At 50.8% G+C, this 24,185-nt stretch overlaps 2 protein-coding genes across 2 annotated transcripts; one reads left to right on the plus strand and one right to left on the minus strand.

The window, feature by feature from the left end:
* Window positions 1-1,052: 1,052 nt before the first annotated feature.
* On the minus strand, window positions 1,053-3,624 carry SMIM33 (small integral membrane protein 33). Its single transcript, XM_082063531.1, has 2 exons — window positions 3,406-3,624; window positions 1,053-2,958 (listed from the first exon to the last, which is right to left on the minus strand). The coding sequence occupies exon 2, from the start codon at window positions 2,940-2,942 to the stop codon at window positions 2,520-2,522; it is 423 nt and encodes a 140-aa protein (XP_081919657.1). The 5' UTR covers window positions 2,943-2,958; window positions 3,406-3,624; the 3' UTR covers window positions 1,053-2,519.
* Window positions 3,625-5,654: 2,030 nt separating this feature from the next.
* On the plus strand, window positions 5,655-23,927 carry ECSCR (endothelial cell surface expressed chemotaxis and apoptosis regulator). Its single transcript, XM_082063687.1, has 12 exons — window positions 5,655-5,786; window positions 13,644-13,685; window positions 14,752-14,802; window positions 16,003-16,116; window positions 16,456-16,503; window positions 18,295-18,342; window positions 19,372-19,470; window positions 20,719-20,817; window positions 21,386-21,422; window positions 22,654-22,753; window positions 23,298-23,358; window positions 23,578-23,927. Exons 1-11 carry the CDS (start codon window positions 5,696-5,698, stop codon window positions 23,304-23,306), a joined length of 738 nt encoding a protein of 245 aa, XP_081919813.1. The 5' UTR covers window positions 5,655-5,695; the 3' UTR covers window positions 23,307-23,358; window positions 23,578-23,927.
* The last annotated feature ends 258 nt before the right edge of the window (window positions 23,928-24,185 follow it).

Here is a 24,185-nt window from a genome sequence, read left to right on the forward strand (position 1 = left end):
CATGGGCAGGGACATCTTCACCAGCTCAGGTTGCTCAGAGCCCCGTCCAGCCTGGCCTGGGATGTCTCCAGGGATGGTTCATCCACCACCTCTCTGGCCACCCTGGGCCAGGCTCTCACCACCCTCAGGGCCAACAATTTCTCCTTTATATCTCATCTAAATCTGCCCTCTGTCAGTTTAAAGCCATCACCCCTTGTCCTATCCCGTTTCCTACAGAGGAACACACAAGCAGGCAGATCTGGGGCTCAAAATGATGCTAACAGGCTAAATATTGTCCAGCAGATTAAGATGCTGATTCTGCAGAGGTGGGAATAGAGTGAAACGGTTTCTGATAAACAGAGGGGACACCAGTTTTTCAGACAAGCCGCTCTTGCACTGAGTCCCTAAACAAGAAAAGGAAAGGGGGTGGGAGGCGCACGACAAATAATGCCTGTGCAAGCAGCCTCTCCAGCCCTGCAAACCACAGCTGGTGGAAAAACGTGGTGGTACATAATGTAGAGACCCCTTCATTGTAATTAGACAGCTTGAGTTAACCCATCAGAAAGATTACTCTACCTGGGGAGGCCAAACGGGAGGTTCAGATGAACGATCTCTGCAGTCCATCTTCCCTGGGCACGCTCTGCAGGGAGATTTGGGGAAGGCATGGGTGGAATAAATTGTCTTTTACTATTTTTCAACTACTGTCAGCGTCAGGTCTGTTTTTTATAGATCACAAATGCAAAATCTTGAATGAAATACCCTGCCCTCCTCATGCACTTTTTGGGGAATCCCAGAACGCGCTCAGGACCACCAAAATTGCCAAAAACCACGAATCAAAGGCTGTGGCATCCACCAAACCTTACTGAGTGCTCTTCTTGCTAGGGAGCCTTCAGAAATGGGGCAAGAGCTGTTCTAACTCCTTGAAGAAATATAAAATCTGAAATCCTAACAAAACAACAAAGGGAGGCGGGACTCGCAGGGATTTTCAATTGGAATGACAGACCTGATTGCCCCTAATGCACCATCTGATAATGCTGATAATGCACCATCACCTCTGGAAAACAAAAGGGGAACAATCAAAACAGAAAACAATCCCCCAAAGATGTAATATAAATTATGTTTATTGTAAAGTTCAAAATTTTCCAGCGAGTCCAACCAATACTTAGCTTAAAAGTGAGTGAGAAAAGCTGGAAATAAGCGAGAGGAAGGATGCTGGAGCATCTGCTGTGTCAGAAATAGCTCCAGCACCCGGGGGAACAGGTGAAAGTCCCATCTCTTGCCTGACAGTGCATGGGGGGATCTGTGCGGGACTGTTCACGTGTGGGGAGGGGAGAGGCGGGAACCGTGTTTTGGCTCCTGGGACCTGTTCAGCAGAATAAATCCTTGCGGGTGATCCCAGGGGCTGCGCTGCCTCCCAGGGACAGGCCCCCAAGCCCACACACTGATGACAGGCTCAGATATCCAGCTCCCACCGCGGGAGGAGAAACAGAGACCAGTCTCTTCTCACAAGGGGTGCCTGGCACCTCCAGCAGCAGAAAGACTCCCAGGCTGGGCAGGTCACCATGATCTGCTGTCTGCAGGAGCCTTATGGGGCTCAGGATGATGTGTCACCCCTTCATCTGCTCCTCGGTGCCACCTCCACCAGCTTCTGCCCAGGGTGACTGAGCCACATCAACATCCATCGCATCGCTCCCTCCTCCGCTGGGACATGCCCCATGCTTCCAATGCTGGAAACACCCAGGTCCCCGAGCAGAGCATCCCTTGGCACAGGGACAGCAGACAGTGACAGGGACAAGTGACCACAAGAAGATGACCTCATGCCTCCCCACCCCTGCCATTGCGCACAGTGATGCTGCAGGCTCTGTCCAGAGATGGACACGTTTCTCCAGCAGTGCCAACACCTCGAGATGTTCAGCCAACTGCAAGATGTGGCTGATGTGCCATTGTCACCTCTCCTGCCTCTGCCATGTCACACACCTCCCCTGGGAGACCGGACACATTGTCGTCTGCCGCTGGCTCCACCACTGAAACACCAAGGTGGGTTCAGGTGCAGGAAAAAGGGGCCAGAAGATGTTTTGTGCCATCTAAGCAGCATCATGAGGACACAGTGCACACAGAAACATCTTTAATCTGGAAAGTGATTCCAGATGATGTACCTTCCAGCTCCTGCCAAGGGGCTGAGCGCACGCCCAGCACTCCCGGGCTGGGGGAGCACCAGGACAGCTCTGCTGGGCACCCCTGGGCAGCCTGGGACGGGTAAAGCCACGGCAAGAAAAAGCAGAAGCGATGCTGACGCTGTCCTACATGGGCTGACCCAGCCCCAGAGCCTGGGCTGGGACCAGCTCTCGCCTGGAGACAGTCGTCCCCCTGGGCTGGCCTTTTGGGGCTGATGGTCACTGCAGTGACACAACCTTCTACCTGAGGAGATAAAACCTCCACGTGTGGGAATTGGTGAGTCTCAGGCTAAGCTAACGTCCCACTTGCTATTTTCCCAGTGGGACTTGGTCCCTTGAGTCTTGCCCAGGTGTCTCCCAGCCTTGTCACAGGTAGGTGATCTCGATGACGTTGGGCTCGGCGCTCCCGCAGGGCAGGTGATGCTTGCAGGAGCACTGACACCTCACACCGGGCACATCCACATCGAGCAGGTCCCGCGGGCAGGGCTGTGCAGGCGGCTTCTTCTGGGATCCCAGCTTCTTCCAGTCCGTGAGGTGCACCCCGTCGTCCAGGTCCTGCGGCATGGGCTCGTGCTGGAGCGTGATCTGCACGGTGCGGAGCTGAGGGCCGTAGTGCACGATGACAATGATGAAGACGGCCAAGAGGACAAAGATGACAACAATGGCAGAGATGATGGGCAGAGCATCCGGTTTCTTTGTCGCGGTCCTGACGATGGAGATGGGCGTGAAGGCGGCCGCGTCCTGGGGCTCGGGCTGTCTGAGCTGGCTGCCGAGCACGGAGTTGTTCATGGCTGAGCACGGTGACCTGGAACAGAGACACAGGGTGGGAGGGGTGACCACGGAGCAGAGACTGTCCCATGCCCTTATCTCCTGCCCTCCAGCCGGCAGCTCCCACCTGCACTTGCAACCGCTGGGGATTGGGACCATCCCCAAAGTGCCCCTTCTCTGGGGCTGGTGGGTCAGGGTGTATTTTGGTTGTTGTAGGGACAGTGCAAGGCCACGTTCAGCCAAGGAGGAGATGCCCTGTGTCCCCTTGTCCCAGACACCTTCAGTGTGTGGCTCTGCACCCCCTCCCTGGAGCCCGCCACCTCCCCTCTTCACCCCAAGCCCCACGGTCCTGATCCACACCCAAACCCCACGGGGACCAAAACACACCGCGAGGCGTCCCCACAGCTGTAAAATCCCTGGGGAGGCAGCACGGGGGGAGCAGGGGAGGAGCAGGGAGGGAGAGCCCCCCAGCCCCACGGGGTACCTTGGTCTCCCCGCTGCGGGGGAATCATCGTCTCCGGTGGAGGCTGGAGAGCACAAGGCAGGAGCAGCAGAAACGCCTCCGGGCTGGTTCTCCGGTGTAGGTGCAGCCGGAGTCACCTCAGAGGCTGCCACGTCACCCTGCCCGCCACACACCCCCGAGGTTCCCCGGGCAGAGGAGGAAGCACCCACGGGCAGGATGGGTGCTCCTCACCCGCTGCCACATCAGCGCCGTGTCCCCTCCCTCGCTGCCACACACCCCTCGATGGAACAAAAACCACCCTCCTCTCGCCCGCTGCAGGACAAGAACCCTTTTGTTCGGGGAGAAAGCACCGACATTCCCCTCTGCCACACACACAACCCCCGGTCACTGCAGGACACCTCCCTCCTTCCACCAGCTTGGCGGTAAAATTTAATGCAGTTAAGAAAATGGTGTAAAAAATCCCTTTTCTGCACGTGAGCCGGGCAAAGTGCATCCACACAGCGCCCGGGGCTGGAAGGACCCTGCCCAGCAGCGGGGGGAGAACATGGAGAAACTCAGGGACCTGGGACCTGCTCGGGGTCACAGGCTGGAGCCGGTGCTGGGTCAGTGCTCACACGGATGCAGGGATGCAGGGATACTGGGATGCAGTGATGCAGGGATGCAGGGATGCCGGGATGCTGGGATGCTGGGATGCTGGGATGCAGGGATGCTGGGATGCAGGGATGCCACGCAGTCAGACCCAGAGTGACCCTGACCACATCTCAGAGCAGAAAGGATGGATCCTCTGGAGTTTTAGCCATCAAAAAACCCACCTCCCCATCTTTACACCCCCAAATACTGCTGCTCCTACCTGGAGGCTCTCAGCAGACAAGCTGGGGTGAATATTTGGGCTCCGTCTTTCACGAGGAGGACAGGATGGGAAATGCCTCTTCCCCCATCCAGCTGAGCGTCTGGCAGATTTGACTGCACGTTACAGCTTCTGGGCATTTGCTCTCATTTCAGGATTCAGTAAAACCTTAATCTACAGCGTAATCTCTGAGCATCACATCTGTGCGAGACGGAAAATACAGGGGGTGGGGGGAGCTACCAGAGGTTTTGTGAAAGCGAAGGCTGCTGCTGAACGCTGTAGGATGTCAGTGGCTTTTGGCCTGATGGTTTGCTTGGGTTTTTGGAGGTGTTTGAAGGGACCCATGGGAAAGCAAGGAGCTGTGCAGCGCACAGGAGATCTCTCCCTCTGTTCCTGCTGCTGTCTCCCGGTCCTGGACAGCCAGGACCTTGCACCAGACACCCTCGATGTGCTCCACGCAGTGCAGGAACAGCCCCCCGGCCAGGGCTCTGCGGCTTTCCGGGGGCTGGAGCAGCCTCTCGAGCCAGGAGACACAGTCCTACAGATTTACATCCTGAACACCCACACAGACCCTCGGAGACAGGGGGGCGCAGGAGCCTTCCCCGGCGGGGGATGCTGAGACCCTTCTCCTCCCCACAAACACCCGCTCACATCCAACACAGGGCAACTTGTTACCTCTGAAGTTCAGACTATGGCAGCGAGGGACAGACAGACAGGACGTGCACAGACAAGCACACCAAGGTCAGGGCCGAGAAACTGAATGCCCCAAGGCCCTTGGGGCAAGTGAAGGGCAGGACTAGCCCATTTCTCTAGTTCCTCCCCTTGCCGAGGGGCTGGGGCTGGGGTAAGTCAGACCATGTCGTGTGCTGTACATCACATGGGGAAGATGCTGCTGCTGCATGAGAACCAGCACCCCAAATCAGTGTGTCCTGGTGCCCAGACTCACTGGAGCTGCACGAGGAGGTGGGGGGCATGGGGAAGCACCAGCTGCCGAGTTACTCTGGCCCCACGAGGAGCGAATGTTTCCCAACCCCTCCCTGAAATGTTAAGAAAGCCCCTCTCAGGTGTGGGGAGGACCAGCTCCTCCAGCAGCTCCTCATCCAGGAAGGACCGGGGCAGCCTGCAGCCCCCCAGCTGGTGGGGATTGGGTTGGACGCGGGGTGCACACCCTCACCACGAACACAGCACCTCCCAAAAACCCCAAGGACTGTGGAGAAGCGAGTGAGGCCCAAAGCAGGGCAGGCCCACTGTGCCACCACTCCGAGAGCCGAATTCCCCACCAAACCCATGGCGAGGTTTCCTTTGCCGTCGGTAAGCGATGGCTCACATCCTCTCCGACCATAATGGGCTAAAAAACACAGTTCCCCTGTGGATTCAGCCCGTTTCCTTCTATTCTTTAACAGGAAGCCCTTTGAGAGCCAGCCCAGGCAGGCAAAGCGCTCCTCACGCTGCGTCCCTCCCAGGATGGCCAGAGCCTCGGCGGGGCTGCAGAGCCACGAGAAGATGCTGGTTCCGTCCGTCCATCCGCTGCTCTGGCTGTTCGTGCTCTTCCCAGGTGAGACGCTGCGCTCGCGCCCCACGGAGGGGGAAACGGTGCTGGTGGGGGGACTTGGGGTGCCCGGCTTCACAGGGTTCACCAAGGGGAACCAGCCAGGGGTTTGAACAGGGACGAGCTGCCATCAGAAAGCTCAGCCTTTAAATCCAGGGGTGGCAGAGTCACGTTGCTGGGAAAAATGTGGCCGTACCAGGTTTACAGGGTTTATTTGGCAGCACTGGGATAAAAGAACTTGTTTCCTCGTTAACAAAAGGAGCGCTTCTGCTGAGTGTTTCTGCGTTTTATAGTAAATGAGTTTTGTCAAATAAGCATAAAGGTAGAACATTTAAATGTACAGGATGTTATTTCCCTCAAAGGTATTTTTTCCTCTCGTTGCTATAAATACAAAGACCATGTGCATGATTCACGCAGAACACGCCTCATGCTTATTGTGATAATTCTGCTCCTTTGTGACAATTCTGCTATAGCTTCTCTTTCCCACGTGAGTCGTGGTGCGGGATGAAGGAGCCGGTTTCCTGCTCCGAAGGGTGACAGGTTGTCTTTTCCTGCGGCGTCAGGCACCTCTTGTGTTGCTGACAGCTGCGGTAGCTCGGAGCTGAACAGCATGCGAAGGAATATAGACTGTAACATCACCGCTGCTTCTAGTAGACAACCACCTAAAAGTGAGCCGTGTGTCTCAAAATCCGACGTCTTTCTCATTAAACCATAGAGGTTGCCTGTGGGTTACAGCCACTGTGCTGGTACTAACGGCAGAGAATACAGAAAACAAGTCAGTTAGCAGCTACATAAGAAGGAAGAGCATATAGATTGGAAAATTTCCCTTTTCATTAGGGACAATCCTGCTGGCTTCAGCAGGTACGGTAGCAGGCACGTTGTGCAGGTCCATCAATTCATTAATGAATTTATTACTTCTTAACTGAAATTTCTACGCTCTCGTAGTTCTTTCTAAAGGAAGGTTCAATCACTGTTATTTTGGAGCTGCTGAAGTGGGGAGGTTTGGAACATTTCCAACCTGTTTTTCCTCCCCCAGAAACACTTAGCAGAAAATTTGTCCAAACAAGCCTCTTCCTATGAATGGTTTCTATTACAATGGGCTGGTGTTTTCCAGACAAAACGTTTCCACTGAAAAATTCCTCCTGGAAGCTGATGAGAAGCCAGCAGGATTTTCCCACTGTCGCTCCATCCGCTGTTCTCCTTATCTGCACCACAGCCAGTGGATGGATAACACCACGAGAAAAATGAGAAACATATAAATATGTCGATATATATTTTTTATATAATTGAAAGCATGGGGTGCAGCTGGAGGACAGAGATCGAGCTACCAGGGGACCTTCCACACACTTAAACCCAGGGCAGCTGGTGCAGCCTAAAACCAATTCCTTGGCCAAAAAGGAGCGGGCAGCACAACGCTGAGCTGGAGGAGGAGGAAGGGAAAGCAGGAGGTGGTCAGGAGGAATGTTTGTTCACAAAACAAACTGCTCCCTTCTAGTAACATGAAACCCCGCAGATGACTCTGCAAATCTGATCAAAGTGGCCAGCGACATTTTCCAGGAATTATCTCCCATTTACAATAGGTGAGTCAACAGCAGGTGTCCTTGGAGGGGCCAGTGCTGGTAAACCCGCTGCTGGGAAAGCCAAGGCATGGGTTTAAGCCCAAGGCTGGGAAAGGCAGATCTGCACCTTGCCTAGCACCAGCCTTGGCTAGAAGGTCTCATTGCTCCACCACCCAGCATGACCAACCACCACATAAACCAGGAGCAACCTCCCGTTCACTCTTTTTTTGTAGACTTAAGGGCGGGGGGGCTGGTTTTACCTTTCAGCTGAATCATCCCAGCACAGCAGAAGGAAGCAAAGTCCCCTCTGGTATCTCCAGCTGCAGTGGCGTTGAGAGGTGTGACAGCTTCGCGGGGACTTTGCCCCTCAATCTCATCAAACCTTCTAAAAACCAGGGGACAGACTGGGGATGCAGTTAGATGCAGCTGGATTTCACAGCGCAGGGAGAACCCGCTCACCTCTGCTTTGGGTCCCTGAGACCAACCCAGGACACAGGGGTGGGACGGGGACATCATACAGAGGCAAAGCTCGTGGCTTGGGCTACATAAAAGATGAGGTTGGTGTGGAGCTGTTTGTTGCAGGAATGTGCTAGAGATCTTGCAAATGTGCAAGATCAAAGCATTTTTTTAACTTTCCAGCAGCTCAGTTATTGCCTTAAAGTTAAAAAAACAACCAACAGCAAACAAAACCAAAACACCAAACTCTTTCAGGCTGCTGTGGATTAGGAATAAATTATTCTGAGTAGCTGCATTATTAGCCCTTTGCTAAAAGGGACTGCATCCCCATAATGTGGCACTCTACTGTCCTATAATAATATCTGTTAGTCTCATGCTTGTTTCCAGCTGATTATTCACGCCTTGTCTCAACTGTGCAAGAGTCAATGTTTACAAAAGTTCAGTGCATACCAGCAACAACTGTGCTTAGTCCAGCAAACTTCTCCTACAATCCCTACAGATTTAAAAATTATATTTGAAGTATACAAGACCTAGGTCCTCACATTTGTGACGTTCTGGAACGGAGGCTCAGCAGACCTAAAAGGCTTTCTGAGACTCCAGGTGAACATTGCAGCAAACAACTGTCCTCTCATACAACAAGCAAACTCCACTAAAATTGGCCGTGGAGGTGTAGAGCGTGTCTGCGCCCTCCGGAGCAAACCAGGCCAACCCTTGTGGTGCTGGGGACACCACCACTGGTTCTGGGCAAGAGAGGGGACCCATGGCAGGTGTCCCCCACCTTTCCCACCATCATCAGGCACAGCTGCACACTGTACGCTCCCAAGGGCAGCACAGCTTGGGTGAGCGGCTGCAGACGTACGATTCAGTGAGCTCCTCTCCTACGTTAGCTAGAAGTGACTTTGGAATCACTAAAAATCGTGGAATCGTAGTGAAATTAATGTGATTAGAAATGAGGCAGAAACACGTCACAGCTGATGATGCACGATGGAGGCACAGAACCACTGGGCTTCGTGTCTGCTGCTTATCACAGCCACGTAATGCTCCCCTGACTTGTTTTCCCCAGATATGAAATAGAGATAATAGAAGGACATTTTCCATAAAGTGCTTTGAAATCTGGCAATCAAACCTAGGTGATATCATCAGGGTCACTCACCTAAAATCCGGACCCATGCGCTGAAATGGTGGTAGCAGGCAGGGACGTCCCTCAGCTGCTCCCTGGGAGCTCCAGCCTGGACACGGAAGAAAAGAAAGTGGAAAGAACAGGAATGATGAGGAATCCCTTTGCCACCAGCATTGTCTGCAGCACACCTTGTCTCCCGGGTCACTGGGTGGGAGCTGAACCCCTCCCAGCAGATCACGGTCCTGCATGGTGGTTCACAAACACCCCACGGCCTGGGGAATCTTGGAATGACTGGAAAGAATCATAAATTCGTGAATAAACTTGGAAACGGATGCAAAGAGACTCCACACACTTGGGGGAAGCAAGATGTGCTTGGTGGGCACCTACGGTTGATCTCCGCGGACGCTGCTCCGGGTGTAGCGCACAAGTAAATGCAGCGGCCGATCACCTAGAGCACGCAGCTTTTGCAGGAAAATCGTATAAACTGAGCAGGGCCACTGGGGAGGCGCCTGTACAAGGTGGGAAAGCTGCACTGCTGAACTAAACTGCAACTCGCGACACTTCTTCTGTGCCTCAGTTCCCCCATGTACAGAAAACAAAGCAGAGCTCACACTTATCCCTCTGCTCCATAAAGTGCTTTGAGACCTGCTGATGAATAATACTGTTTTTAAAAACTGTAGGTAGGTAAAAAGCACAGGCTGGGCTCTGGCTCCCATCAGGCCTGGATAGGTGCCCTCCCCATCTTTCATTAAACTGGGCACGAAGTGATTTCCTCCTCCAAACCCAGAGCCGGGGACAAACCCTGGGAGCAGCGCAGCCAGGAGGAGGGCAGGACCCGCACCACCAGCACTACAGAGCCCAGGGGCGAAAAACAAGCAGGTCAGGGAGGGAACTGGAAGCAGTCAGCAGCTGGGAAGGTGACGGTGCTGCAGGGTGATAGAGCAGGCGTTTGCTCCCCAAAAAACACAGAGCAGTGGGGGTGCAGGCAGGATACAAGCCACACTGCTTTGCTCTGCCAGCAGCAACAGCTTCTCATGGAAAAAACAGACCTCAGCACGCAGGGTGATGTGGCAGCGCCCGCTCCGTCCACACGGTTTCCCCACATTGTTTGTCTCCCGGCTTGTTTTCTACATCCAAGTGGATTTTAATTGATTTCCAGCACAGCTCACCAGAGAGCGGCACGGAGCGCGATGCTCCGGGAGGATGCCCAGGCCTGGGCGCAGCCCTTGAGGAAGGCTAAGATTAATTTTAGTTGCTGACGAGACCCGGGTTTAATTGCTGGCTCTCTAAACTTTCCATAACGCTTTGGCGGAGTCACGACAATTCAGAACCTCTCGGCACTGAGCTGCCAACCCCCCCACGTCGTTTGGGAATTAGATGCTTAAATAGCTCTGCGGATCTGGGGCCTGATTTAGGCTGTCAGTTATCCAGCCGCATAACAACCCTTCTCTGTCTCCTCCACCATTTCCACCTTACATGTTCAGCTGTGAGACCCTCAGGGCAGAGGCACCTTTTCTAGACACTTCATAAAACATGTGGGTTATTATTATTGCTTTTGCAGAGCTCTCTGCTTTCCAGGTTTCCTAATACAAGACTTTTTTTTTCCATGCAAAAGCCCCAAGAATAGGGAGTTGTTGCTTTCTGCTGTTCAGCAGCTGCTGCTGCGTTTCACCCAGGTCAGTATATTTTTGTCATGGGCCAATATATGAATCGAAAAGTCTAATTTTAGGTTGCCAGGTCACTTTTCTGCAACCTGCAAGCAGAGGGTGACGCCGAGGTCGGTGGAGCAAAGCTGCACAAAGCCACACGGGCTCTGCAGCTGCCGCCATGGAACCAAACAGCAGCTTGTGCTGAGTCAGAGCTGAAATGCACCTGCAGCCCCGACACGCTCCTCTGCAGCCCCGCGGCTCCGCTGGGCCAGCAGCGCTTTCCCATACAGCATGAGCAGAAAGTTGTATTTCCCATCGTAAATCCCTCAGCAAGCTCTCCGGCTCCACCTAGAAATGCACAATCCAGCTATAAATCACTTGCACCCAAACAAGCAACAAGTATTTTGGCAGCCCTTACGCTCAATGGGGAGTCATTTGAATGGCTTTGATGTTTATTGCAATTACAGCTGCGCTGGCTGCATCCTGATTATTATTGCGAGGTGTTTATATAGGCAGGGGGCAGCGGGGCCGGGCTGGCAGAGGCAGCACCGTTTGCATGGGATTCCCCCGGGGACGCGTGCGGGAGCCGCGACACGCGGCTCTTGTTTGTTCGTGCCCATCCTGCCGCCCGGCCCCACGGCGCGACTCGGGCTCGTCCGGCTTCGCGCACGTCCAGCCCCCTCCGAGGAAATCCAACCGGGATGCTCAGCACCTCGGCGAAAAGAAAACACCTCATTTAACAGGACTCTTGATTATTTGAGTTGGCAGGGGAGGCATAACAAGCAGCAGTGGCCAGAAATCAGAGCCAGACGTGCTCCAAGTTGAGATAACGTGCGGTTGTGTTTATAGAGCCAGGGCCACATATTCCTGAGCAAAGTGCCCAGCAAGACCGGACACGTCTCCGCAGCAAAGCTCAGTCGCAGCAGGACCTGGGTGAGCATCTACTTGGGCAGGTGACCTCCAGGGACTGAGCAATGGAGGGGAAAAGACATAAAAAGCTTATTTACCTTATTTAGAACTACTCCCAGGTTAATTTTGCAAACAGAGAACTCCCGATGAGCCGGTGCTCTAGTGTGACATGCAGCAAGGGGCTGAGCTGTTGAAATTGTTGAGCAGGATCCTCTCGCCCTTGTGCCAGGGATGCTGGAGCTGAAGCCCATGGGATGGTCCATCAGGGATGGCAGCAGCAGCAGCTTCCTCACCCCCAGCTTCTCCCATCCCTAGAGGCTCTGTTTGAGCTCCCAGATTCCTCCTCAGCTGCAGCAAAAATAGCTGAATAAACAGCCAGCTCAGCACCTTTATTCCCCTTTTCCTTCAACAAAGACCGAGTGCAGACAATAGCTCTTTCTTCAGCAATTCTTGATGCTTTCACGTGCCACGTACACCAGATACACCTGTGATCATTTAAAAAAAATCAAATGCATTACAAGCAGCTGTGTCTCCCCACGGAAGAACGAGACAATGGGTTCTGCAAAGGAATCTTGGAGAAAGAAGTTGCTTGAGTTCGGCAGCTGCTCGAGGACATTGGCCCCCGCGGTGTTCTCAGCACATCATTTTTTGTGCTGAATGTTTACAGGGCACCTCAAGGCATTTGCAAACAGACGCCCATAAATTGTGCCGTAAAGCTGCTGAAGAAGAGGAAGCCCAGTGACAAAGAGAAAATTCGGCATACTCTTGGAATTGATGGAAATGGCCCCAGTCACCGCACGTTCTCTGTGGAGCTGATTTAGCAAGTGATGTTCCATCTGTCCATAACCCTGTCTACATTTCTAGACTGACCTGCTCTTCAGAACGGGCAGAGAGCGATATCCCGTAATTCTCCTGCACCATCACTCCCAGCAATTCACTATCCTCATGTCAAGACGGTTTCCTATTGCCCAGCCTCCCTTTTCCGTAAGGTCCGTGTTTGCTGGTCCTGTTCCCAATGGATTCAAAAAAGAGAAAAAAAAGTATTAGTCCCTTCCTCTCTATGTAATTAAAGATCTAATCACACCTCCTCTTTCATAGACTAAACAAGACAGGTTTGCCAGCCTGCTGCCCAGTAAGCTAGGAGAGAAAAGCATGGAAAAGGTCTGAGAAGTCAGGTCTGGTTTTCACAGCCAAATCCTGTCTGGAAAGAGACCATGTTTTATTAGGTATTCACTCTGGTTTGGACCACAGGATGCACATTTCAAAAACAATAAAGTCACCTTTGCAAACTTAAACTAGTTGGGTTTGATTTGAGCCTGTAAAGTGCATTTACATGTTCCAGGTTTTGTCTCCCAATATGGGAACTGGACATTTCTTTTTTCCGTTTTAAACAGAAGCACTTTTAATTGGCATCTCGTCTAATCGTAGGACTCCAGGAGCAGGGGCTTAAAGACAAACACCAGGCATTCTGTGTGTAGGCAACACGGGGGATTAGTGCAGGGATGCTCCAGCATAAATCCAAACCAAAACCCCCCAAAAACCCCAAGAAAAACCACCTTTCAGCTGAGAAACCAGGGACTCAGTGCAACACCTACAATCCTGGGAGAGCAAAGCCCTGCGTGGGCCTCCAGGACTTGGGACCAGACCAGGCAAGGCAGCTCCAAGCCCGTCCCCTCGCTGCAGCCTCCTGGCTCTGTCCCAGTTTCCATGGAGCCCCAGTGCATCCCTGGGTGCAAACGCATGGACAAAGGGATCACGGGTAGGAAGCAGGAAGGAAAAAGATAAAAGAAACAAAACAAAAACGGTCCCATTGGCTCCTGAAAGCCTTTACACACCTCATCCACACACTCATTAAGGAGGGAATGACCCCACCGATGTATTTGCATTTTCCCTGGAACAGGGGAAGGTGGTTCCCTGAAGGGTCCGGCTCCATCTGGGGACCAGGGGATTGATCTGGGCTGAATAAACTCCAGTACTCATTTACTCAGAACCTGATAGTTTTGCACTCGGTGTTTGCTACTACTTCCTTGCTAATGCTCTTGGGAAAATCATGTATTTCAAAGTCATTCATACAGAAGATGAGGAAAACCCAAACCACACAACCAGCAAGAACACTAATGCGTGACAGCCATAGGTTGACACCACTAATACTCTTATTCTTTCATTCCAGGTACTACAGCCTCTGCCAGCTCCTCCATCCACGCTGTAACAGGTACCTCCTGGGTTGTCATCTGCTTTATACATCTGTTTGGATGTGGGCGCACATGCCCACGTGGGGAAGCAAACAGAGTCCAGAGATGAGAACTAGATCCAGAACTCCCATGCACTTCCCGTCCTTTCCCAGGACGCCCTGTTGCCCACCTCTGCCCACCCCATCTATCGCCATTCTCCCCAGATCTCCAGGGGCCATGGAGGGCACTGTGCCCCAGAAGATGACCCTTTTCTGGTCTCTGCCCCCAGCCTCGTCTGGAGGAAAGCGATGTGGTGTCTCAGGAAGCACAGAGAAAGCAGAGGGATCCCACCACAACTTTGCTCTCAGATCTCCCACAGTTCGCATGCTCTACCACCTGGACCCTCAGACCCCAGGTCCCTTTGCCCACAGGTTCCTAGAGCCACCACAGTGACAAACTCCCTCCTCAGTATCTCCTGCCCCTGCCACCCTTTCAGCTCTTATTGACTAAAATGGTCGCTCTCTGGTGCATCATTCAACCCTCCCTGTGGGGATCCCACAAGAAGCACATGTAGATGTCACCCCCTGTCCTGGGCATTGATGAGGCCAAACCTCAAATCCTGGGGGCAGTTTTGGGCTCCTCACGCCAAGAAAGGCCTTGAGGTGCTGGAGCGAGTTGAGAGAAGGGAACGGAGCTGGTGAGGGGCTGGAGCACAAGTGTGATGGGAGCGGCTGAGGGACCTGGGGGGTTCAGCTGGAGAACAGGAGCTGAGGGGAGACCTTCTGATCTCTGAACTGCCTGAAAGGAGCTTGGAGCCAGGGGGGGTCGGGCTCTGCTCCCCAGGAACAAGCGCCAGGAGCAGAGGAAACGGCCTCAAGTTGCGCCAGGGGAGGTTGAGGTTGGATGTGGGGAACAATTTCTTCCCCAAAGGGCTGTGGGGCATTGGAACAGGCTGCCCAGGGCAGTGCTGGAGTCACCATCCCTGGAGGGTTGGACAGATGTTCTCAGGACATGGGGCAGTGCCAGGGGTGGGTTATGGTTGGACTCAATGATCTTGAGTGGCTTTTCCAACCAAAATGATCCTATGTCTCTCTGCTTGTTTTACAGCTCAATCCCAATCCACAACACACAGCCCTGATGTAAAGAACCACACCTCAGGTAACGCTGATCTGGAGATGCTCAGGGGCTTCCCAGCTTGTCACTGGTCTGACACACAGCACAGCTGGGCCATCCAGCAATAAATGGACCTGTGCAGCAGCAGGTTAGACGACAACAGTGGTGGGGAGGAAGGAAGGAAGGAAGGAAGGAAGACTTGTGGCCTAAGGACTTGTGATCCAGCCAGCTCTTCTTTGGTTTTTTCATTAACTATAAACCTCCAGTGCTTTGCACACCCTCAGCACCTCCCATACAACAGGGCAACATGTTCTGCACTTCTCCAAAAGGAAATGGGGAAGCCTGGAGAAGCTTGTCCTAAACTGGAAAATGTTTGTGTCCGCACAGGGACTGAACACCACCTTAGCTCTAGCTCATTTCAGGGGGTTTGCTTTGTTGCTTTATTATCTACCTTCATGGAAGCAACAATCACTCATAAGGACAGAAGAAGAAGTAATACAGACCTCTGAAGAGTTTCCTTACTTTGTTTTTTCCTAAGCATAGCTACCTCTCCATAGGGACCCCAAAACTATAAAGGAGAAAGATCTCGGGTTCTGCTTCCATTCCTTCCAGAAAACAAAACAGAACACCTCCCTAAAACCATTTGAATCATTTGCAATCTTTTCTCATTTTTATCAGAAAGCCAAGAGAAGTCCAGACAAGAACTTGCCTATGAATTCCAGGCTGGTGATCCACCCTTCCTTGCAGAGAGCTTATTGAAAGGTTTTTCCCCCGTATCTTGCTCTGGATCACATTCTCGCTATGCAGCTTTGTGTAGCAGGTTGAGGAAGGTGGCAGAGCCTCCAGACCACTGCAAGAACCACATTATTTGTGCTTAGGGACTCTCAGTGACATAGAACACAAAAGTCAGCATTTCAGATAAGAGGCGAACAGATACACAGGGGTGCCAGGCAGCTCCAGCCAGTTAAAGTGTCCAGTGACAAAAAAATACAGTAATTTTCAATGTGGGGAAAACGTGGTGGCCAAAAGCAGACTTATCCCTGAGTCTCCTGCTCAGCACCTCTGGACACTGAAAAAAGCCCAAGTTAATGCTGGCACATTATACAAGATGCTGAGCAGTAGAAGGCTGTTCCCTCGTCTGCTCATGGCTGTGCTGTTCCTGATGGATTGTCCACCGCTCCCAAGGAGTCTGAGGACTGTGCGACAGCTGTTTCCCTTGGCAGTAACGCTGCGCTTCCTCCGCAGAGCCTTCGGTAAAACCCACACCGCCAGCCCACCCGAACGTCACCTCTGTGGGTCCAGCTACCACGGCCAAGTCCTCTCCTGTGGCTACAACTCTGCTGGCTTCGACCGTGCAAGGTAAGCGTGGAAAACTACACGTTTTGCTCAGGCAGGGGAAGCCTGGGCCAGTCTGCACCGTGGTACTTGTGCAGTAGCAAAAATTGTGAATTTTGGACTCCCTGCTGAAGGAGCAGCTCAGTCCAGCTCCCCAAAGCACAGAACGTATCCATGACACAGACGTGGCAGCAGCTCAGCAAGCACGTATCAAAAAAGCCTGATCAGGCTTTACCAGGTGGCATTTTGTCAAGTCTCATGCGAACCAAATTTTTTACCCTATGGAAACCCAATACCTCTCCATAGCACAGTTAAAAGCAGCTTCAAAAGTTAATTCTCCTTTCCTGTGTTTACTTGATCCAGATGAAACGTCTAATGGAAGCAGAACCACACCAGCTCCGCCACCTCAAGGTACTTTGTCCTTTTATAGAGTAACAATAAGTTTGGATAATTTCATGGCAATTAGCTGACTCGGTTCACGTGGTGCAGGTTATCTAAGCACTTGTCTTCATCTTGGGTTTGACCCATCAGTAACACCCACAATTGCATCTTGTATCCTTATGAATGCAAGCAGTGAAAAAACACAAGACAAAATGCACTTAACATCCTCTGCCTGGGGTGAATTTGAATGACTGATCTGCTAAAGAAAAGGTAGCCCTTTTAACATCATTTAAAATACAATCTTTGCTTTTGACAGTTTGCTTAATGCAGCCTGTAAGTAAAAAAAAAAAGAGAATTCAGTAAGTTTTCTCAGAATGAGGGCAGAACCCAAGTGAGTGGGAAGTCTGAAATCTGACAACTGAGCCAATTCCCCATTAAAGGTTCAGTCTCAAAAATCTGCAGCGGTCAAGACAGAAGCTGCTCTGCTTCTCCACGCCCCTCTCAGATCTTCTCCAACACAAGCAAGGTTAAAAACCCATGGTCAGCTCTGCCTGCACAGATGTCCGACCAGCAAGCCTGTGCCCAAGCAGATTGCTATTAATTATAACCCTTCTTTATCTCTGAAAAGCTCCATACATCTTTGGCTATAGAACGGTTGCTGATGCTTCCAAAAGTGAGGGCTCCTATTGTGCAAGACCCAACATTTCCCATGGATGGGGTATCCATGCCAGGCTCAGCAAACCACAATTTCAGGATGAAATGAAGGGATTGATGACTGGTGAAAAAACTGTCCAGCAGCAGTTCCTGCTTCTCAGGACTGTTCTGCTCCATGCAGTTTCTGAAAAAGTTAATTTGTTATTTCATAACCTTTTCCGCTTTTCATACCTTTTCCCCTTTTTCTTCTGACTTTTGCCACAATGACATTCCAATGCCGTGATGTTTTCTGCAAGACAGGAGCCCCGGTTCCAGGGTGCCAGGAGCTGCTTTGCCCTTCTCCAGGCAGCACAGACTTCTGGCCAAACACTGCTGTTGGGAAGGTGGGGATGGGAAAGGGGGAGAGAAGATCCTGCTTGACCTCCAGATGATCTTCTGCAGCTCTAAAGTGTCATTTTTAGTCTTTGACAGGGCCCAGACCTGTGCATTAAGTCAATGCAGATAATCCAGCCGTTCAACACACATCCAGGAGGCAGTAAAGGATTCTTTTTCCCCTCTACGAATGAAACACACAGGCTACCTTTAAACAGGCATTGGAAGCAGATGTGACAAAGCAAACAGGTCCATAGAAGCCAGTTTATCCCACTGATAACTGGAACCCTTGCTGGAACAGAACTTTACCCTGCCACAGCTGAACTACATGTGGTGTGCAAGGTAGCCCAACAAAAATGAGCTTAATTACTTCTAGATAACCCAGGACAGCATCCTCAGTAATTCCAAGGACAAGCCAGACAGTCAATCCACACACATGATCTGCAGAATTTCTTCCCTTGAATAGATTTTTTTTAAAGTCTCAACATTTATGAGCAATAGCAAGTCTATAACCATCCCAGTTCAGTCTTCCACTATTTAATTCCTGTATCTGCCCAAAAACTGCATCTGGGACTGGAGAAGCTGAACAGTTTATACAAAGGTATTTGGATTTTGGTTCCCTGAGTTTCTATTTGGACATGTGAAATAGTACAAAGTATGTATGGTGGAAAGGTTCTAGCCTGGTATCACCAGCATTACTATAAATCTGTTCTCCTCTCCAGCATTCCCATTAATTCCTTCAGTCACTAGAGGACACTCAAGGCCAAGATTCACATTCTGCATTTCTCTGTGCAGGTCAAGAGCCCAAGACCAGCAAGAATACCACAACATCAGCAACTCAAGGTGCTTTCTCCTTTCTCTCACAGAGAGATGGTTATCACTGGATATTTTACAGCCCTTTTCCCAGCCAACAGCAAGGCTGTCTTCACAGCAGCACAGTGAACAGCTGACGGGTACCCAAGGGATGCTGCCCATCCCATCTAGCCCTTGAAAAGCCTGTAAAGCTCCACAAAAGCAGCACTTTGGGTCAACTTGTTGAGCGTGGAAACAGTGGTTGTGAGTCACAGCAGGAAAGGCACCGTGATGGCAAAAGGTTGTAAAAGACCGTCTGTCCAGACACGCCGGGCCTGTGTTTCAACATGCAGTTGTGCTGCCGAGCTGTGGGGTGACCTGGAGCACAAGTGTGATGGGAGCAGCTGAGGGACCTGGGGGGTTCAGCTGGAGAACAGGAGCTGAGGGGAGACCTTCTGATCTCTGAACTGCCTGAAAGGAGCTTGGAGCCAGGGGGGGTCGGGCTCTGCTCCCCAGGAACAAGCGCCAGGAGCAGAGAAAACGGCCTTAAGTTGCGCCAGAGGAGGTTGAGGTTGGATGTGGGAACAATTTCTTCCCAAAGGGCTGTGGGGCATTGGAACAGGCTGCCCAGGGCAGTGCTGGAGTCACCATCCCTGGAGGGTTGGACAGGCGGAGATGAGGTTCCCAGGACATGGGGAAGTGCTGGGGTGGCTTATGGTTGGACTCAATGATCCTGAGGGTCTCTTCCAACAGAAATGATTCTATGAAAGGGAGGGAGACAGGACACCCTGCCAGGGCAGTCCTTCACCAGCCAGGCTCAGCTTCATCACCAGGGCCCCAGCAGAAAACCCTGGGGGTGTTCTCAAACTGTCGAGAAATGGGGCCACACCAAGACAATCCAATTCCCACAGAGGTCTTGGTCACTTCGCTGTTACCATTGATGGGGCTGGCCAGGACCCATAGTTATCCTCTTCAATAAAGCACACATGCGAGTTAGGTCCTCTAGCATGGCTAGGAATCCTCTTCCCAACCTTGGAAGAAAGACTTTTATATAAAGCTCCCTTTTTCCCCCTCTTGTAGGCACCCCAGCGCCAGTTACCCCAACAACTGTGCTCTCTGGCTACTTGCCTATGCCCACTCCGACAGATGACAAATCACCACTGACAGTGGCAGCTTTTGGTAAGGTCTTGTGCGACCTGGGGAGAGGACGGGGGGGTCTGTTTTGCCAAGACACACTGTCTGGGACACCCAGCATCAAAGATGCTTCCCTAGAGATGGCTCCACAGTTTCCTTCAGCGTGACTCATCCTGGAGTTTTCCAAGTGCAAAGGAAAACCCTGGAGAAAAAGACTTGTCACCAGCAGGTAATAAAGCACCAAATAAATTCTCCCAGCCATGCCAAGGTAGAGACAATTTGAAAGTCCATCATGGCTACACCTGAGCTTGGGATCTTGCTCCCAGCACCAGTGTTTGCCCCAGCTCCATGTTAGGACATGACCTGGGCACAAATGATCCCATGCTATGCCTTGCTTTCCCTGACAGGGTCTAGAATAAATACATTACCCACCTGGAAGCTTAGACAATTTGTGTTTTTTCCCCACAAACCTATTGGGGCTGCATTCCCACCCTGAATTACTGCAGGAAGCAGCCAAGTCTCTGCATCCTTCAGACTGCAGGAGGATGGAGCGAAGGATGCCACATCTTAATCGAGCAATAGATCCAAAGATAAGCACAGCTTGGATTTCAGAGACTCACTCTGCCTGGGGCTGTACTGTCCCCTCCTCCCTGAAGACACACAACGAAAATCAATTTGCTCATTTCTGTAACACTATAGAGAAAAGCGTTAATTCAGAAGGATTTTAAAAAGTCAAGTGTTAACTTCATAAGTATTAATATCATTTGCTTATCTCCTCCAAGGGAAGCCAGAAGTCCCGAAGCAGTCTAACAGGACAGAATCCCCATGCAAAACTAGTTTGATTTATTGAGGCCAAATGTCAGAATCAAGTCTGCGCTTGGTCACTGGTTTATGAGACAGATAACATCATTCTCAGTCTTCAGCCTGTCTCTGTCCATTATATTACATATTTATCTGACTTTATACACCTTTAGGATAAGATTTACCGGCTGTAGTAGGCACATATCTACTTCAATCAATCCCCAGTGTAATCAGCTAACTTATGCCCTCCTGGCACTGCTTTACCAATTAAGTATTTAATTTATCAGAAGCCCTTTGAGGCTAAAACACAAGAGGATAAAGCCATCTGCTCTAGTGACTACTTATGTCCCTGCCTGTTGTGTGCTCATTTTAATGAAAATATTGATTTCCTACCCAAGTTCTGATGACAGCCCAAGTCTCCCCACCACCCCCGAAGCCGAGGACAGGCACGTTGTTACTTCAGTCACAGACAGTTCTTTCCTCCATCCCCAGGTGTCATCAGCTTCATAGTTATCCTGATAGTGGTCGTGATCATCCTGGTCAGCGTGGTCAGCCTGAGGTTCAAGTGCAACCACTCAAAGGACTCGGAAGGTATTTTGCCTGGCATGATTTGTCATTCCTTAATCAAAAGTTATCAGTTTCCGCATGGGTCTGGCAATTCCTACATGTTTTTTAAAAAGCAGGGAGGCTTTGAAGCCAAACGGGAACATGGATTCAGCAGTTCAGAATGTGGTGGGACCATATCTTTGGAGCCCCAGCCAGACCCGTCTGCACAAGGAACAGTCCCGACTTTGCTGCAGTTAAAGGTGCAGATTTCCAGAGAAAGTCACGGAGTTTGATGCTTTTTTCCCTCGGAATCCCACGGAGCAGTCCCCACTAGAGGGCAAGGCTGCTGTACGGCGAGACAGATATTAATAATTGCCGAAAGAACAAAGGATGCGATGAGTGCCTCAACAGGCAGGGAAGCACTTGCTCCTGCCCCTATGTCACTCTAGTTAAGGAACTTTCTCTCATCAACTCTCAAGTAGCCCCCGTGGTGTTTCTAATCACATTTTAATTTCATTTATAACCCTGTGCAACGTAATTCTGAATATAGCCGACTTATTTTATTGCTTGGCTGTGATGTTTTCTCACCTGTATGTCATTTTTCTCCCTCCAGACAAACAGAAACCAGGGACCTCCGTGGTATCTGAGAGGTAAGGCTGTTCATGCTATTCACATCCTACTGAAAGTGCCTCTTTTATTCCACAACCAATTTGAGCAAGGAAAAGAGGCTGCTTTGGTTATTTCAGGTGGAAGGAGGCATTTCTCTGATACAGGTAGAAACCCTAAGTGAGCGTGGGTAGCACCTCATCCTCTGCCTGATGGAGTCAAAGGTGGGAGTTCAATATTTAGGGCCCTCATTTCCAAGCTGCACTGCTATCTGTGGAGACTCATCACCTTCCAAAAGCCGTTTGCATGTCTTTCTTTGCTTAGATACAGGCTTGAGTTCTGGATCTCAAGCAGCCTCAGTGAGATGAGATCAGGCCCACAAAAATATCTTCCAAGATGCCTGTTACTGTTATCTATAATAGCGAGAGCAGGATGAGGTGGCCCCAGTGCAAAGACCTTTGGAGGGTGGTCCATCTGAACCCACCAGCCAAGAAGAGAGGCTGCACATGGGAAATGAGCAGGGAACAAGAGCTGGAAAGGTCCAAAATATGTTGCTCATACTTTTCCATCTGAGAGTTTCCTACTAAAGGAATAAACCCTACTTTGGAAAGAAGCAAGGCACACTGGGAGCAAAGCCTCTAAGTATTTAGGCACTAAATTTGCATTGACATCAATGGTTCCTAAATAGCCTTAATGATCATGATCTAGCTGATCTGCAGCCCCTGAGGTGCCCTAACCTCCAAATTCACCCAGTCTCCACCAGCACTAAGTGCAAATCCCAGCCCTTGGAGTAGGGAGAAAGGGAAATTCCACCTTCCTAATGCTTGGAATTCTCACTCCTAAGAGAGTCACTGGCAATACACGAGCAGGAGCATTGGATGGTAAAACACTCCCTTTGTATGACAAATAAACCCAGGGCAGCGGGACAGGGTAATGTTTCCTCTTGCTCCAGTTCTGGTGCTGGCTGCAGGTGATTGTCACTGAGAACCAGATCCAGACTGCTCCTTCATTCTGCCCACAAGCAGTGACACAGGTGATAACGGCGCTTTCTGTCAGGAAAACCAGCACCGCATCCAAATCTGAACGCACCGCTTGTTTCACCAGAGATCTCTGAACAGGGGATGGGGACTTTGGCACCAAGAGAGAGCCTGAATCAAGACAGCAGCTCAAAGGGCAATGCAAATCAGCTCTGGTCCCCTGCCTCGCCTATTATGTGCAAAGAAACTCCTTTATTCCATTTTCCAGAGCAGTTAATCCTGCCTTCTCTTCTGACAGCTGCTCGGCAGGCACGAGCCAGAAGGAGAACAGCATCACCCTGATCTCCATGAAGAACATCAACACGAACAACAGCAGGAGCTACCCACCATCAGAAAAGGTTTGTCTTTTAAACCTCCCTTTTTAGAGAGTTTGCTGGGGATGATTTCACTTGCTAGATAAGAGCATGCCTTCGTGGTATTGCTTTGCTCTCTTATTCCTTCAGAAAGGAAATATAATAAAACGCTGCCATGAAACTCCTGAAGGCCCAGACTGGTTCCAGTGAGCCTGGTGAAAGTTTGGGTGCCCATCTCTGGTTTATCCAAACTGCCTGACCTCCAGGTATCAAGCTCACCTCACGTATATAGGTGCCATCACCCAGGGCCAGCTGAGCTAGAGTGGTTTGTCACTAAATGATGGTCAATAAGCCAGCCTTACTTAAGTCAAGGTCTCACCCTCTAGTCTGAGCTTACCACACTCCTCCCCACAGATTATGTTGGAGCGCATTCCCATCAGGACTCTCAGATCCAGTCCATACAAATAATTCACACAACTTTAAGTTGTTTGAAAGCTAAACTGGGACTGGGTTGGAGGGAACACGTTTCTTTACTTCTTTTGCCAGCCCAAACAGGTTGCTGATGCACCACGTTTTGTTCCTTTTGCAGGTGCTATGAAGCCAAAGACCCAGAGCTTGAAGCTGACTCGCAACCAGCAGTGACTTTCTAGGTTTGTTTTTGGTTTTGTTTTTGTTTTTTCCCTTGAGGAAAGACCAAGCATGGACAATAATGTTATTAAATTATTATGTCCTTTCTGATCAGTACCTTTACAGCAGCATCCCATAGAGCTTCCTCGCCTGGGGGATCTCAGGGCTTTGTCCAGTTCCAGTCTGCCATGTGCAATGGCTGGTATCTAACTCTATTTTTTTATATGCCTTCAAATCCTCAGATTATTCCAACAGCAAGAAGCACCAAGGAACTGTCTACTTTGCTAATTAACCGCTGCCTTAGAATAACGGCCTTTATAGTCTGTGCCAGCCAGCCGCAGGCTCGTTATCAGTACAGCCCCATGGTGAGTCAAACACGCATTAGAAAAGCACAACGTGAAGTTAAAGGCCTAACGGGACACAAATGGCCGAGTGCTGGGACACATCCCAGCACGATCGCTCCAAGCCCCTGGTCCTTGGTGTCCTCATTGTCCCCGCAGCGGTGGGGATGATCACATCCACCTACCTCACAGGGTTGTTGTGAGGCTGTGTTAATCCATGTCTGTAAAGCATTTGGAGAGCCATGAATTAAAGGTGCTGCTGAAATGCAAATTGCCATCTTATATACTTTATTATTAATAACTGAGCTTCAGGCAGGCAGATCGCTGTCTTCCCACAGGCCAAACGTGCTCAAAGACTCATCTGAAGTGTAAAGAACAAGGTCTCTGCACAGACAGGGTTTTATCTGAGTGTAAAAAGGAGTGGCCACACGCCAAATACTGAGCTGCTTCAGCTCCTGAAGTTTGGTAGCGTGAGTTTACTGGGGAGCTTCCATCTTCTGTACCAACAC

The sequence above is a fragment of the Streptopelia decaocto genome (assembly GCF_964273445.1).
Source record: "Streptopelia decaocto genome assembly, chromosome: 12".
In the NCBI taxonomy this organism is placed as follows: domain Eukaryota; kingdom Metazoa; phylum Chordata; class Aves; order Columbiformes; family Columbidae; genus Streptopelia; species Streptopelia decaocto.

Bases quoted from the DNA above. Each gene is read 5' to 3' on its own strand.
- SMIM33 (XM_082063531.1), bottom strand. From the start codon at position 2,942: ATGAACAACTCCGTGCTCGGCAGCCAGCTCAGACAGCCCGAGCCCCAG.
- ECSCR (XM_082063687.1), top strand. From the start codon at position 5,696: ATGGCCAGAGCCTCGGCGGGGCTGCAGAGCCACGAGAAGATGCTGGTT. The intron at 5,787-13,643 runs GTGAGACGCTGC...CTTTCATTCCAG, and splicing joins GCTGTTCGTGCTCTTCCCAG to GTACTACAGCCTCTGCCAGC. The intron at 21,423-22,653 runs GTAAGGCTGTTC...CTCTTCTGACAG, and splicing joins ACCTCCGTGGTATCTGAGAG to CTGCTCGGCAGGCACGAGCC.